The sequence below is a fragment of the Nesoenas mayeri genome, assembly GCF_963082525.1.
Source record: "Nesoenas mayeri genome assembly, chromosome: 2".
Classification (NCBI taxonomy): Eukaryota; Metazoa; Chordata; class Aves; order Columbiformes; family Columbidae; genus Nesoenas; species Nesoenas mayeri.
This window is the reverse complement of record NC_137543.1, coordinates 52,484,634-52,498,228: the sequence shown is the minus strand read 5'-3', so window position 1 is coordinate 52,498,228 and position 13,595 is coordinate 52,484,634. Positions and strand designations below refer to the sequence as shown.

Here is a 13,595-nt window from a genome sequence, read left to right as displayed (position 1 = left end):
GTAAGTTTTAAGAACTGAAGTAAAATGTTGGCCAGGTAAAAGGGCAACAAAAGCTGTAAAGAGAAAAACGTTAGAGAAACTTCTCTATTCCATGAGTTCTTCTGGAGATGAAGGCACTGTGAGAGAGATGGTGAGGGGATGAGACCGATGGCAAGGAGAGGAAGGAAGGAGGCACCAGATTTGGCTGCAATCTGCTGCTGACTTTTTCCCTTGTCTCATTTCCCACTCCATGACGCAAGATGTCTTTCCTGTAATCTTTTTCCTTATGCACATTTTCAAATGCAACACCTTTCCTTCCCTCTTTCCTCACCTTGCATCTACTAACATCCATCCTATTTGATATAGTCATTTCCATTTGCTGGTTCATTACTCACAGTAACAGGAGTGGAATAAAACCTCCTACTTAACTAGGCTCTGATTTTGGAAAGGATAAGGAACCTCTCAACAGGAGACCTGAAACCGTATCATATCTATTATCAGAAGATGTTTTGTGAAGCACCTGCTAATGATTGACAAAGGATGGAAAAATATTGCTCACATGAGCCTTGATCTGAGTGCGCTGACTTAACCAAATACCCTAAACCTATAGACAAGTCCATCAACCACAGTGAGACTATTGGTGTGCTTAAATATTTTGGTGGCCCAGCATATAGTTCTTTGCAGCTCTGAATCATTGCTATTAACTTCCCTCATCTTTTTTCCAACGGTTAAATGGGATTAAAAAGATAAACTAAAGTAAACTAAATGGTTACATCCTGTCCTAACGCTATTCTGATCTCAAAGAAGTTATTGTAACACTCCTTAGAGGACATGTGCGAGTCATGACTAAGATGCAGAGATAAGGAGTCTCTCAGGTTTATGAGGGGTAAGACAGACAGAGTCTAAACAAGAATAATAAAAAAAAATAGTTTAAGGATATTCTGACTGCTATAATATAAGCAGGGGTGGTGGTGGGTATGGAATAAATGACTGCTCCAAACAATAGTTTCTGGGTGTTGTATGTACACAAACAGGCAAAATGGCATAAAAATTTCTCATCACTGATGTCAGCTTTTTTTTTTTTCTGTGCCTAGCACCCTGCATCCTCCCAGACCTGAGATTTATCCCTGGCACTCTATATCCCAACCTGCTGGAGACCCTTCGTCCTTTCTTGCCCAGCCCTAAGCAGGCTGTCTCTCCCACACACTATTGCTGCTAGACAGTATCTGGTAGATGAACAGCTGGAGAGCCACTGATTTATGTATGGCACTAAGTAACACACTTTCAAATTACCTCCACCTAAGGAAAAAAAAAAAAAAAGGCAGTTGCTCTCATCATGCCCTCCCCTGTCCCTGATGGGGAAAATAATTGTGACATTTGTGGTCAAAAGGCAAAATGAATGCAAACAGGGTGGTGGCAGGTTTCTTGTGGCCTGAAGGCCCTGGTTTAACTACTGCTGAAGTTGTTGTTTGACAAGGACTGTAAATCATGCATAGATGTAGGGAGATCCCCTATGCTGCTGCGGTGTCTAACTCCACACAACCAGAATGGAAACAAATCTCATCTGATAGCTGTGGAAAACACAAACAATTTTTATAGCTTGATTCTAATCTTCCATGTTTAAGTGCAGAAGAGTAGAGAATACAAAAGGAAAATACTGAGGGCTATCTACTTCTGCAGCCTTCTGATTGTCTGGAGATGATAATTTTGGAATGGAAAAGGTTACCTAAAGGGAACATACTGTTTTCAAATAAATGCTTTTTAATCAGAAGCGCCTATTCCAGGTCTGAAACGGGAAAGTATGACATCCATTTATTACCCCTTTTCAAGTAAAGATTTTTCTGCCACCTAAGAAGCCAGCCTGCTTTTGGATTAGGCTTAATTTTATAATAGGATCTAGCTTAAAATTGATATTTGAGGACATATGATAGATTTAGCCCCTACCTCTTACCTCCCTGTAAATAGGCTTGTCTGGTGTTGGAAAGGAGAATCCCTTCAACTGAAAACAAAAAGAAAAAGCTTGCTGTAATGACCAGCAAAGACAAGATCACAGGAGCACAAAAATATTTTGTTAGAGCAACCACTGATGTGGTTACCCTCACAAACTAAGCAAGTAAGATGCCAAATAAGGAACTCTGCAAAGGAGGGAAATGATCTATTAGCTGAAGCAAAGACTGTGTGTTTGTGACAGATGTTATGCTAACGTGGCTAGGTAATTATTATTATGACATTACATTCAAATGGGAGGCCTCTTCAGAAAACTGCTGCAGCTGGAACATGGTCCTGTTGAAGAGTGGAAAATTGCTCCATTAGCCTCTGTTGCACCCATGTATCCTGAGTCCTGGGATGTGTTCCAAAATTGACTTGGAACTTCTGACAAGAACATCATCAAAATGGGCAGGCATGAAATCTGATCTTTCTTGCTTTTTACATAGGTATAATATATCTGCCTTGAAATATATTCGCCCTATCCATGTAATTCTGTTTGTGTCTTCTTCCATTAACTGCTTGCTTTAATGTTACGCAGGGACAGATTTTTTTTTAGTTCCATGCTCAAAGGGATTTAAATATATTATTTGCAAATAAGCAATCTCAATCACTATAATCTTTTAGGCAGCTTGTCCCAGGAAGTAGATATGAATAAACAGATCTTATCTCTTTGTAGGACTAGTACAAAAGATTGTCAAAGATCTTTTTAGAGATAGATGGACTACTACAATAAACTTTGTCTATGCACTAATGTGTATACTGGCATGTTTTTTGTCAGCTTCACTGAATATGCTTATAACTACCCTGATTTCTTATATGACAATTATTAAAAACCTATGTGAGGGCCCAAAATGTCTCTAACACCAAGCGGGGCAAAGCCACCTTGTAACAAAACTCTGGTCGACAGATCAGCAGATGAAAAAATAATTGGTAAACAAACAAAAGTACAATAAAATAAAGAAGTAGCACAGATAGTGCTACTAAGTGATAAAACACTTAATTCACATCCGTGAAACCTGAACTGTATTTCCAGTTATGCTACTTCTTTTTTCTTTTCCCCTTTTTATAGTGCAAACTGTTTGGGGTGAGAATATTATCCAGTTTTAGTACACATTCTGTCTCAATATCATCCGGGGCCCCTGAGCAATAGTGTCACACGGGTAAATAATAACAGATCATGAAGCCAAGCTCAGTGAGCAGCGGCATGAATCACACAAGCAATAGGCAATGAAGCTGCCGACCCGGAACGCACACCCGGCCTGGTGCACACGTTTTGGTTTTGCATTCTACACTTTCATTATAAAAAAATAAATAAATAAAAAAGTGATTTTCCTTCCACTTCTGAGTAGACCGGTAAATTTCAAGAGCAGGGTGCGGTGACAGATGTATAAAGGGGCGAACACCCCGAACGCGGCGCTTCTTTTGAAGCAATTCCGCCAGGAGGTGCGGATTCGGAAGCACGGCTCGGCTCGGGATATAAATAGCACCGGGAGCGCTTCGCCGCCCATCGCCCCAGCCCCTCGCCCGAGGGAGGACACGGGCGGGAGAAGCCGCGTCACCGCGAGTGGCAGCCGGGATGCGTCACCCGCGCCGTGACCGCCCCGCGGGGCCGGACCCACAGCCTGCCGGGGCGCGCCGGGGGAAGAGGGCGGGGGAGGAAGGCAGGCCGCCTGTACCCTGCCGCAGCCTCTGTCCTTCCGTACCCGTTCGCTGGCACCAGCTACAGCGCCCGCAGCCGCCTCCAGCCCCGCACCGACCCCTCTCCCACTGTGGCCGTAGCTACGTGTCCCGCAGCGCCCTCGGCCGCCCGCCACGCGCACGCGCGCCGGCCACGCGCGTCCCTCCTCCTTCTCCTTCTTCCCCCCCTCCATCGCGTCGCCCCACAGGTCACGTGGCGCCGGGGGCGAGGCGGGACCGCGGCGCTGAGGTGGCGCGCGCTCGGCCGCCCGCCCGCCCACTCGCCCGCGCCGCGCTCCCGCAAGCCGGCGCCAGCGCGCGCGTACGTGCACGCGCTACACCAACGGCCGGCGCTTGGCGCAGTTCGCATCCAGCTCAGCGCGGCTCTCCCGGCTCAGCCGCTGCCCCGCTCCGCGCCCCGGCTTGTTCCCCTCCGCTCATCCATCCGCCCCACCTGACGCCGGCCCCGCCGGGCCTCCCTCGAGGTAAGCGGGAAGGGGCCGCTGCCGCCAAGTGGGGTTTTGGGGAGGGGGCGCGCACGGGGGCGGAGTGTCTGCCCGTGTGAGAGAGAGAAGTGGGGGGGGAGGTGGGCGCCGAGCGATCCCGGACGGCTGTGGGGGAGGATGGGTGCTGGAGGGCCTGCCGCGGCTGCCGGCCCGGCCTCGCTCCCCTCCCCGAAGGGGGCTCCGAGCAGGGCCCCAAGCAGCGGCCGTTGAGCTCCCCCTGCTCCCCCGCCGTGGCTGGGCAGCGGGGCGGGCTGGCCCCTGCGCCCCCAGCCGCTGCCCTGGGTTCCCCGCAGCCCAGGCTGGCGTCAGCCAAGCCGTCCCAGTGTGCTTGGCGGGGAAAAGGGAGACATCCCTCCCATCCATCTCCTGGCTGCCAGGTGCGCTGGGTAGGTCGGGTTGGGAGGCTGCGGCTCTGCCTGCGCTCCCGGCCGGCGCTGGGTGACCTCTGAGCTGCCTTCCAGCCTGGCTGTGACAGAAGGGCGGTGTAACGTGTGAAACGGCGGTTTTACCGGCTCTGCTTGGCAGTGCGTCTCTTAAAACGTTAAAAATCGCGACACGTCCCTTGCTGCCCCATAGTTCCTTCCGTTTTACGGATGTGCGTTTCTTAAACTCTGGGTGTTAAGTTGCGTACCTGCGGGGCACCCCGCCTTTGTGTTTTCTGTTCATCCCTGCTGGTGGAGGGAGTATGAAGCGTCTGCGATTTTTGTGTATGTATTTGAGTTTTTGCAACGTTCTCGTCTTAGTTGTTTTGTGTGAACTGCATTTTTCCTCCCGTTAAGTGGTTACTGAGTCCATGTAGCAGACTCAATGATTTTTAGTAGGGCAAGACAATATGCTGTTTAAACGTGTGAATTTCCATCCAACAACATGATGTAATAGATATACCTGCGTTTTGGCTGCACTTTGTATGTGCACATCATCTGAACGTTGTTGGTTTGGTTTTTTTTTTCCCCTAAACAAAATTCTATTGTTACAAAAGAATTTGTTAGCCGTTTCCCATAATGATACATGAAGATGTCATCAGAGGAGAAGATGATAGACAAAACTACAGAACTCAGTTGTTTGTTTGATATTTGCTGTTTGGTTTTTTTTGTACTTTATAGTAGTATTTCTCAGGACAATTTTGAACACTGAGCTGTTAACATTTGCAGAATATATTGGAAGAGGAAGAATGTGCAGTAGTATACACATTTTAAGAAGGTACAGATATTCATTAGTCAGAATGAAAAAATCATAAGTCACAAAATACCTTCACCTTGTGTTACTGAAAGTGTGGACATGTCAGTCACTCAGTAGATGTGTAACCATTGCTTGTATAGATGCTAGGCAACTAGCTCCAGCCAGGGCCATCAGTTCTGCTTTCTCTCCTAGCCTCTGCTGTAGTTTCTTTGCATCTCAGAACATGCAGGAACATAAACAATTTTATTGTCTCCTACAACACGAATCAAGGAAAATCTCTTTATTTAAGGGAATTATCTATGAGGTGCTGTATGAAAATATATTACTGTTATAGTAGAATATTAGGCTGATAAGCTAAAGCTAAAAAGTTTCCAAATGAATTCGGGATGTCAGGAACTTTGAATGAAATTATGTATTATCTGGTAGTAATCCTTATTACAATAGGAATAAATAGATAGTGCTGAAAGGCTCTTGTAGCATAGCTTCTCAGCTAAGCATATCAAAATGTTTGTGTTTTTAATGGCCTGTAAAAGAGGTGGTGTTTGAATTTGTCTTTAATCAACATTTTGGTTTGTTACAAAATTAAGTTTAGGTCTTCGTTGTTATTTACTTGGAAGACATACATGTAAAATGTTCCAGTTCTGCAGTGCAAAGAACTTTTTATCCTTCCTACCTACTTCTAGCGTTTCTTTCCACTAGTGTGAAGTCATGATCAATTGTGGGGAAATATACATTGCACTTATTGCACTTGACACCTCCTTATGTGGTGCTGCAGAATAGGCCGCCTCTGCGTTACATTCTTTATGGCCTGGTCTCTGCCCCAGAGAACCTGCAATCTAGATCAGATAAAGCTGAAAGGATTTTGTTCAAAATCACACTGGGAACCTCTGTCAAAGCTAGAGGTTAGATTGGTTGCATTTGTTTCTTCCTTGAAGATGCTTACATGGTTAATACTCCAGAGCACAGTTTTCTTTAACAGTCTTTTACATCTTAAGTGCAAGATCACAGCATTTAGGAAAACAGACAGTTCTTCATGATCTGTGTATGATCATAGAATATCTGTGCTTTTTTTTTTTTTTTGTAAAGTAGCTTTGGCTTATATATAAAACAGCTTTTAATCATTGTTAATGTAATGAGTTGCAAATGCGTTGCGCATAACTGTCTGAAAAGGGCTGCGTGTTACATATAACCACAGTGAAAGCTTTTCACAAAACAGTCGTTGATATGTTTGTGATCAAATTCAGATCTAAAGCACATGCATTGGATGTCTTCATCCCATACTGGGGAAATGTTGAAAACATACTATAGTAGCATACTATGTCTTAGTGATTTTTGTATCTGACAGTGCTGATCCGGAGTACTTTCTTCATGAACCTTTGATGTCATTAAAGTTGCATTTTAAGGGTCTACAGTAACACAAAGGTGTAATCTGTGCAAATATCTCACTGTAATATAGGTAAGCAGAGATTTTTTTTTAAATTGTAGATAAAATTATGTGGTTCAAGCATAATAAAAATGTTGCTGCTGTTGCAAAGAGTATTTCACTTAAAAATGAGTTTATTCCACTTGGCTGCCATCTCCTCTTGGTTGTTACAAACACTCTAGTATGTTGTAACATTCGTGCTTACATTTCAGTTTGTACAGGTAAGCTGATTTAATATGAAACTGTCACACCAAGTCAAGCCAGATTGTGTTTGAGGACGGAGCTTAAGCATACTTTGGGAGGATTTTTTTTTTTAAATTTTGATAGAAATCTGATTTTTGTGTGCGTGTGTCTGTATTTCAAGGGAATTTCCAAGGAAGATTGCTAGCTTCCCCCTCCTAGTTACTTATTTTACTGTTACCAGTTTCTTTGAGCTTTGCAGTAGTTTGACAACATCCATGACCTGCTAGAGATTGTCCTGAGTCACTCTTTTCCTAAAACTGAGGGACACTTCCTCATTGCTGCTATCTGTACTCAGTGAATGGATAAGTTCTTAATTGAGGAACTGGTCCATTTCTTTATCCAAAGTGATTAAGTTCAATACCAGAAATATAAATATGCAAAATAATGATAGAAAAGTCTCAGGTGGACCAAGTGACATTTTTGTGTTGGTCTATGTGGCTGAAGCCAGTGCCTGGTAAACCAGCCTGAGGCTGCATCTTTTGGTTTACTATCTATTTTTAGACTGAACAACAGTCTCCTCAAGAAATGTGCTGCTTCTTGATTGATAGTTATGAAAGGCCTTTTAAAGGAAATATGTATAGGATTCTTTGCAAAATTATTTCCAAGAGGTGCTTCCAATAATGAATTATAGATGAGATTCCATCATAAGTGGAAGTAATTGTCCCTCACTTGGCTAACAATAGAATTTAGTTTGTGATGTAAACTGAAATACATTTAAATAAAAACCCCAAACCAACTTAGTGATGACTTAAAGCTATTGATTCTCCAAATGAAAAGTGTACATGTTAACACAAACAAGAAATCTGTGATGCTGCTTTACAGGTTTGTCATGTCCTGTATAGATGGTGCAGGTGTGCTATTGTGTGCTAGGGCTGAACAGATAGATCCTTCAGGCAGATGTGGTCTTCGTGTTCATTAAAACTCAATAATGCAAGTAGATTGTGTTTGATGAATAATTAAGCATATTGAATTTGCTCAGCTATATCTAACTTTCCCCTTTCCAACATCTAATGCTGTGAATACCTTTATGTGGGAATTCTGTAAAACTAGTGGTTTTACCTGATTTTTCTAATAAAATAGGCAAATCTTATATGCAAATTAAATTTATGGATAATGTTCTATTTTGGTACATGTTAATCAATTCAGCAATATGGAGAGTCTATCAAATAAAAAGAGGTTTCTTCTTTACATACATGGTATTTAAAACTTTTTGTGTTTTCCATATATGCATTTCTCAGAATAAGAATATTTCTGTTTTTTCATGTCAATCTGAGGACATGTAGTAGTCTCAGATCTTTTATTCATGTATCCATTCTATAGGTAACCAAATTTTTTACCACTAATAGATCAGGATGCATTTCACACTTAAATACATTACTATGTTCTTCAACTTTTAAATCCTGGAAGGTTGTAAGAAAATATAAATACACCTGAGGCAGATTGGTACCTGGAAAAGAAGCTTCTTAAGTGGAGAAAACAGAGGGATTTCTCATTAGGGAAATGGTTGGTGCTTTCTAGAAACATGGAGAAAAAGCTTCATCTGCTTTCTGTCATCTTATATAAAAATGAGATAGATGGAATTTCTGTTCATAAACTTTGGTTTCTGTGGTATGTGTCTAGAAATAAGTTCAACCAAGGGTGATGTGGCTGCAGAAGAGTTTGTGCTGCTGGAAATAGACGTGGCAGGCACTTGTGTGGGATATACATGTGCCACTTCCAAAGGGGTGCGCGCTTGGATTAGCCAGTTACTTCTTTTCAGTACCTTGAATGAAGATAAGGTCTTCATGTGCATAAAAACTTTGTGTGCATGTAACCTAAATTTTTGACTAAACTGATAATTTTGACAGTAAATCTCACTTTATGGACTCTGTAAATATTCTTTGTTCTCACTGAACTTCATTTGTAAACAGAAAAAAAGGTAACTGTAAAAAAAAAAAAAAAAAAGGCTGAAATTGGTACAAGGAAAGATGCCATAATATTGGAATCAGATGATTCATAATAGATCATGCAGAAATAACTGTTGAGACATTACAGAGGGGCCAAGTCCGAGTAAACTGTGGATTTCCTTTCTCACTATCATTTTTTTTTTTTCTAGAGATTAAAAAAAAAGCGTAAGCTGCACCAGAAAATATTCTAATTTGAATGGCTCTTGACTTCACCTGGCAGGAGATCTTAAAGACATTGAATTTACAATCTTACGCTGTAGATGGAAAGCTGGGCATTTGTTTTTATTAATTTTTAAGCACCAGTTTAGTGGGAAATTCATTGCTTTTGTATTGCTGGTGTTTCTCTAATATTGGTTAACTGCATGGATTCTTGTACTAGGCTATTATTACTTGTGATAGGGTTTTCTGCATTATTTTTCTTTTTTTTGGACAGCTGGGAATTGCAGATAAAAGCAGGTAACACTGTCTTTTAGTCTTTTTCAGCATTTTTTTGAGCAGGACTTCATTTTTACTTGCACGTAACTTTGCTAAAATGGAAAATTTATTTCCAATTTATATGTTATTCACCTTCAGCCTTTATATGGAAAATTTTAGCAAGTGTATTCATTGTTTTATAAGAAGTGAAATTTGATGGCATGTTTCCACTGTACTAGAGGAAAAACTCTAGCTGTTTTATCTTAGAAAAGTTCTTGTGTCCCTTTCAGAAGGGATCTTAGGCAGATGGCCTTCATTCGGTATGTCAGCTGTTATTTGTGTGTAACTTTATTTGAATTTAGTGAAGTTGTTAGCCTTTGTATTAGGTTTAAAAGTCTATATTGAGAATGAATAGACTTTTTAGTTAAAAGTAACTAAGATGCTGTATTGAACGTAATTTACCACAAGCTGGGATGAGCAGAACTTTATTTCCAATTTCAGTAAGCAGATGCCTCAGACCAGGGCTAAGAGCAAGAACTTGAGCACAAGAAAGCATTTTCAGTCCCACTCTGATTTTTGTAATCTCTGTAGCAGAATTTGGAACTGTTCCCCTTTGTTTGCACCCAGTAAACGAAGTGTAAAAAGTGCATGAAAATAAAGAAGAGTAGTGGAATTTAGGAATCACAGTTGAGGCTTGGGGAGAAAGGGCCTTTTCAAGTGTAAGGATGGGGTGTAAGACTGAGAATTGTGTCACTTAGGTCTTAGTTGATAATAAATCAAATTATTTGGGGCAGGATGGAATTAAGGAGACATATGGGATATGAACAAAGGTTGTCCCATACTTGCTTTACCTATTAGGATGTATCAGTTAGAGAAGGCTTTGTCTCATTCATTCATCTTAGTAAATTTATCCCGATCCCTGAGTGAATTGTGAAATTGTGATTGTATACTGATAGCAACTCATGTCTATAGGATATCTGCTTCTTCCCTTACAGAACTTAGAATGACATGTGCTGATGAAAGCTGGGGAAATGTCCTGTAGCTGTGTTCTGTCCACCTAAATGTAGTTATCACAGGCAATCAGGCAAATTTTTTTTTTTTTTTTGTAATGACCATCTAGGATAAGTAAATCTGATCAGCAGCTACAAATGTAGCCTGTGGAAGCAATGTTTTGAATATGTGAAGAGGTAAAAAATGGAGGCAAACTCTGCAAAGTCGAGTTTTAACTGTGCTAAAACCTCCTGTATTTTTAATTCCTAATCTCCTGCCCTGAGTTTTCCATTACATAGGTGAAAAAATAATACAGCATCTCTGGGATACTGTAAAACTAAATGAATGCAATCAAATATATTGCAAAGGTTACTATAGAAGAGTGTCATTAAAAAATGGAATCATGCTTCCCATCAGGGATTTTGACTAAAGAGCAATGGGATAAAATGTGTAGACCCACAAAGAGCAGAGGGGGAAAAAAAAAAAAAACACAGGATGATGACTGATCTTTGCAGTATTAGCTTGCGTGAGGTTACTGAAAAAACTCAGGTGCTTTCTGAGGCTACACCACACCAAAGAGCTGGATTAAGGTTACATGAAAAACATTGCTTCTAATACTTCCAAATTTGGGGTGTTTTGCTTTTCAAAACTAAAGCTAATTTTCCTGTGTAAATTGCAAGTAAATGACATAGTACTTAAACTTACTCAGATGGAATTACATGTTATTTAAGTTACTAACATTGAGAAATAAAAGACAAGGAAGCTTTCTAAATGTGCAAAGCTTATTATCTGTCTAAATCTTAACTTACTGCCTGTGCAGTGACCGCAGTTTTATCTGTATTCTAGAAAGGCTGTCTTTTAAAATGCTTTCAGAAGCTTGGAAGAAAATAATGTCAGTCTGAAATGATGAATGATACTGAAATAGAATATGTATAACAGAAAATTATACACAAAAACCCTCCATAAAGCGAAGTCAAGTGTGTTTGAACAGAAGCACTGTGTTACAAAGCTTGCTATGAACTGTGCTCATACTGTATTTTTTTACCACATTTTAATGGAACACACATGATAAAGGCATGATGAACAAGCAGAGGAAAATTGAGTGTCTAGTAATTCTTATTATCCTGTGAAAACACTTGTCATGTCTGCTAACAAAACCAGTAATTTTTCCTGTGAAGAGCCACGTTAAATATGAATTTTTTCAGTGTATAGAAAAGGGCCCAGAGATAGTAGCAATTTATTTCAACCTTACTCCAGATGTAGCAATCCCAACACTCAATTTAGGAGTTTTTCATAAAGACTGACTTAGTTTTGGCCTCAAATGTGGTTCGTTACTTATTTTGGAAACCTACAAGCCATTTAGGTTGCATCCAGTAATTCAATTCATTGTCCTTGTATCAGAACCTAATGCATAAATTTACAAAACTTTGAGGAGGATAGTGTATATAATCCTAGATTATTTTTTAGTTTGTAATTCAAGCAGTAGTCCTCCACAATCTTCAGTAGCAGACACAAAGTAACACTGTGGGGTTGGGGCAGAGATGCATGGGTTTAAGGTAATGAGGATGTGCTAAATGTCTCTCCCAGTCAGGGATAGAATTGTTTCCTTACACCACTACAGTTCCTCAGTTATTTCACCTAGCCATGATACTGTGTAGAGAAGTCAATGACATTTCAAAATTCCTTCAATCAAAAATTAGTTCTTATTTTCAGTCACAAAGCTGGGTATACAATAAGCTTGTGTGCATTGTCCACATACCCAAATGATACTGCTTTAACAATTTGGTTTAAAGAAAGTAGAGAAATTTCCACAGGAAAATATGTTTATTTTGGTGAGTGCTGTTTTTGTATGGCTTTCTATTGTCTCTTTACTGTTACAATGCAATTCCAAGGACAGAGGTGTGAATAGTCCACAAATACTAGACCCTGAAATGTCATCAGATTTGTCCTATCAAACGTGACTAGCTAGCCCAGTGAGCCATCAGCAGAGGGAGTAGGCACGTGGAGAGGCAGGAGCCATTCCTGAATTGTGTGTGCACTGGCTGAACTGGGACTTTGAATGCTGCTACAGGTGGTGGAGTTGCAACAGCGGACGAAAAGTCTCTTAGTGAGCTAATGTAGACTTTGCTGAAGAATCATTAACTAAATCCCTGTTTCTTTTCGTGGGAGCTTCAGCTAAGGTCACGTGACCTGATGTAAAACAAGATCACTACCTATCTGTGCAAACATATGGCAAAGTCTGCCCATGTTATTGCTTATCTCAAAGAGCGCAAGGGGGCTGTGACATTTCAAGGAAAGCTTATTGGTGAGGGAGTTTCTGTGTGAGGTTTCTTAAAGAAGCACTTCCTTTTTAATCATAATAGTGCGTGGGAAAGTATACCAAACATTCTGCTCTTAGAGACCAGAAGATTTTACGTAATTCTTCTGCTTCTATGGAAAGAGAAGAAATGCTGATACAACATTCTGTTATGGCTCTAAGCTTTGCATTTACCTGTGCTTTGGAAAGTTAGTTTCCCATTTTCTGAGATGCATTTCTCAGAAAAGGATGGTTTTGAAGATGACTTCAATAGAAGGGTTGTTGCTTCCCATGAAAGAGTTCCTTCTGGAATCTTGGTGAGTTGTTTGACAGATTTATTGCTACCTATGGGTTATATAATTTCCTATAGCATAGTTAAAATACGTTAAAATTGACTGCCTATATTTAGTAGTACATGGAAGACTTTAATTAGGTATTCAACAGACTGACTTTGTTTTCTGGTTTTGTTCCATAAATGCTAGGGGCAGTACTAGGAGCCATCGTAAACCTCAATTAAAATCTTTACATAGGAGCAAGGATGTTTTTGTTTGCTTGGTTTTGCTCAGTAGACCAGATGCTACAGTGGTCCTGTTTCACAAGCTCATTTTTTTGCCACAAGTCTTTTCAGGGTACAAAATAGAAACTAATAAAACACTTGTTGAAGATTTTCTCTGGCTAAGCAAAGCTCCTGCCTCATAAATATATGTACATGCAAATATAGGCAAGATGAGATAAATTGAGGGAAACCATTGCTATGCATGTTTTTATTTTGCTTTTCTACCTAATCTTTTGAAACAAATGCAGGTTCTTTACTGCTACATCATATGGCGTTATACTGTCTTTTAGTCCTATAAACGTCTCGAAGTAAATGAGATGTATATCTATTCTCTTGTAAGCTAAGATCTACATTTAAGTAACTTTTTTTTCTGTGATAGTTAAAATTCATGCCCTCT

The 13,595-nt window shown here is 40.5% G+C and overlaps 1 protein-coding gene across 2 annotated transcripts in view; it reads left to right on the top strand.

Moving 5' to 3' along the window:
• Positions 1 to 3,969: 3,969 nt before the first annotated feature.
• LPIN2 (lipin 2) overlaps positions 3,970 to 13,595 on the top strand; it is a 45,097-nt gene continuing 35,471 nt past the window's right edge. The window contains exon 1 of one of the 2 annotated variants that reach the window (XM_080339992.1): positions 3,970 to 4,130. Coding sequence is in view for 1 of the 2 variants with exons in the window: in XM_080339991.1 (XP_080196117.1) it covers positions 12,873 to 12,959 (87 nt within the window). In the remaining variant the exon portion in view is untranslated. Of the gene's footprint in view, positions 4,131 to 12,670; positions 12,960 to 13,595 lie in introns of those variants that run through there. The other variant, XM_080339991.1, reaches the window with a different exon arrangement.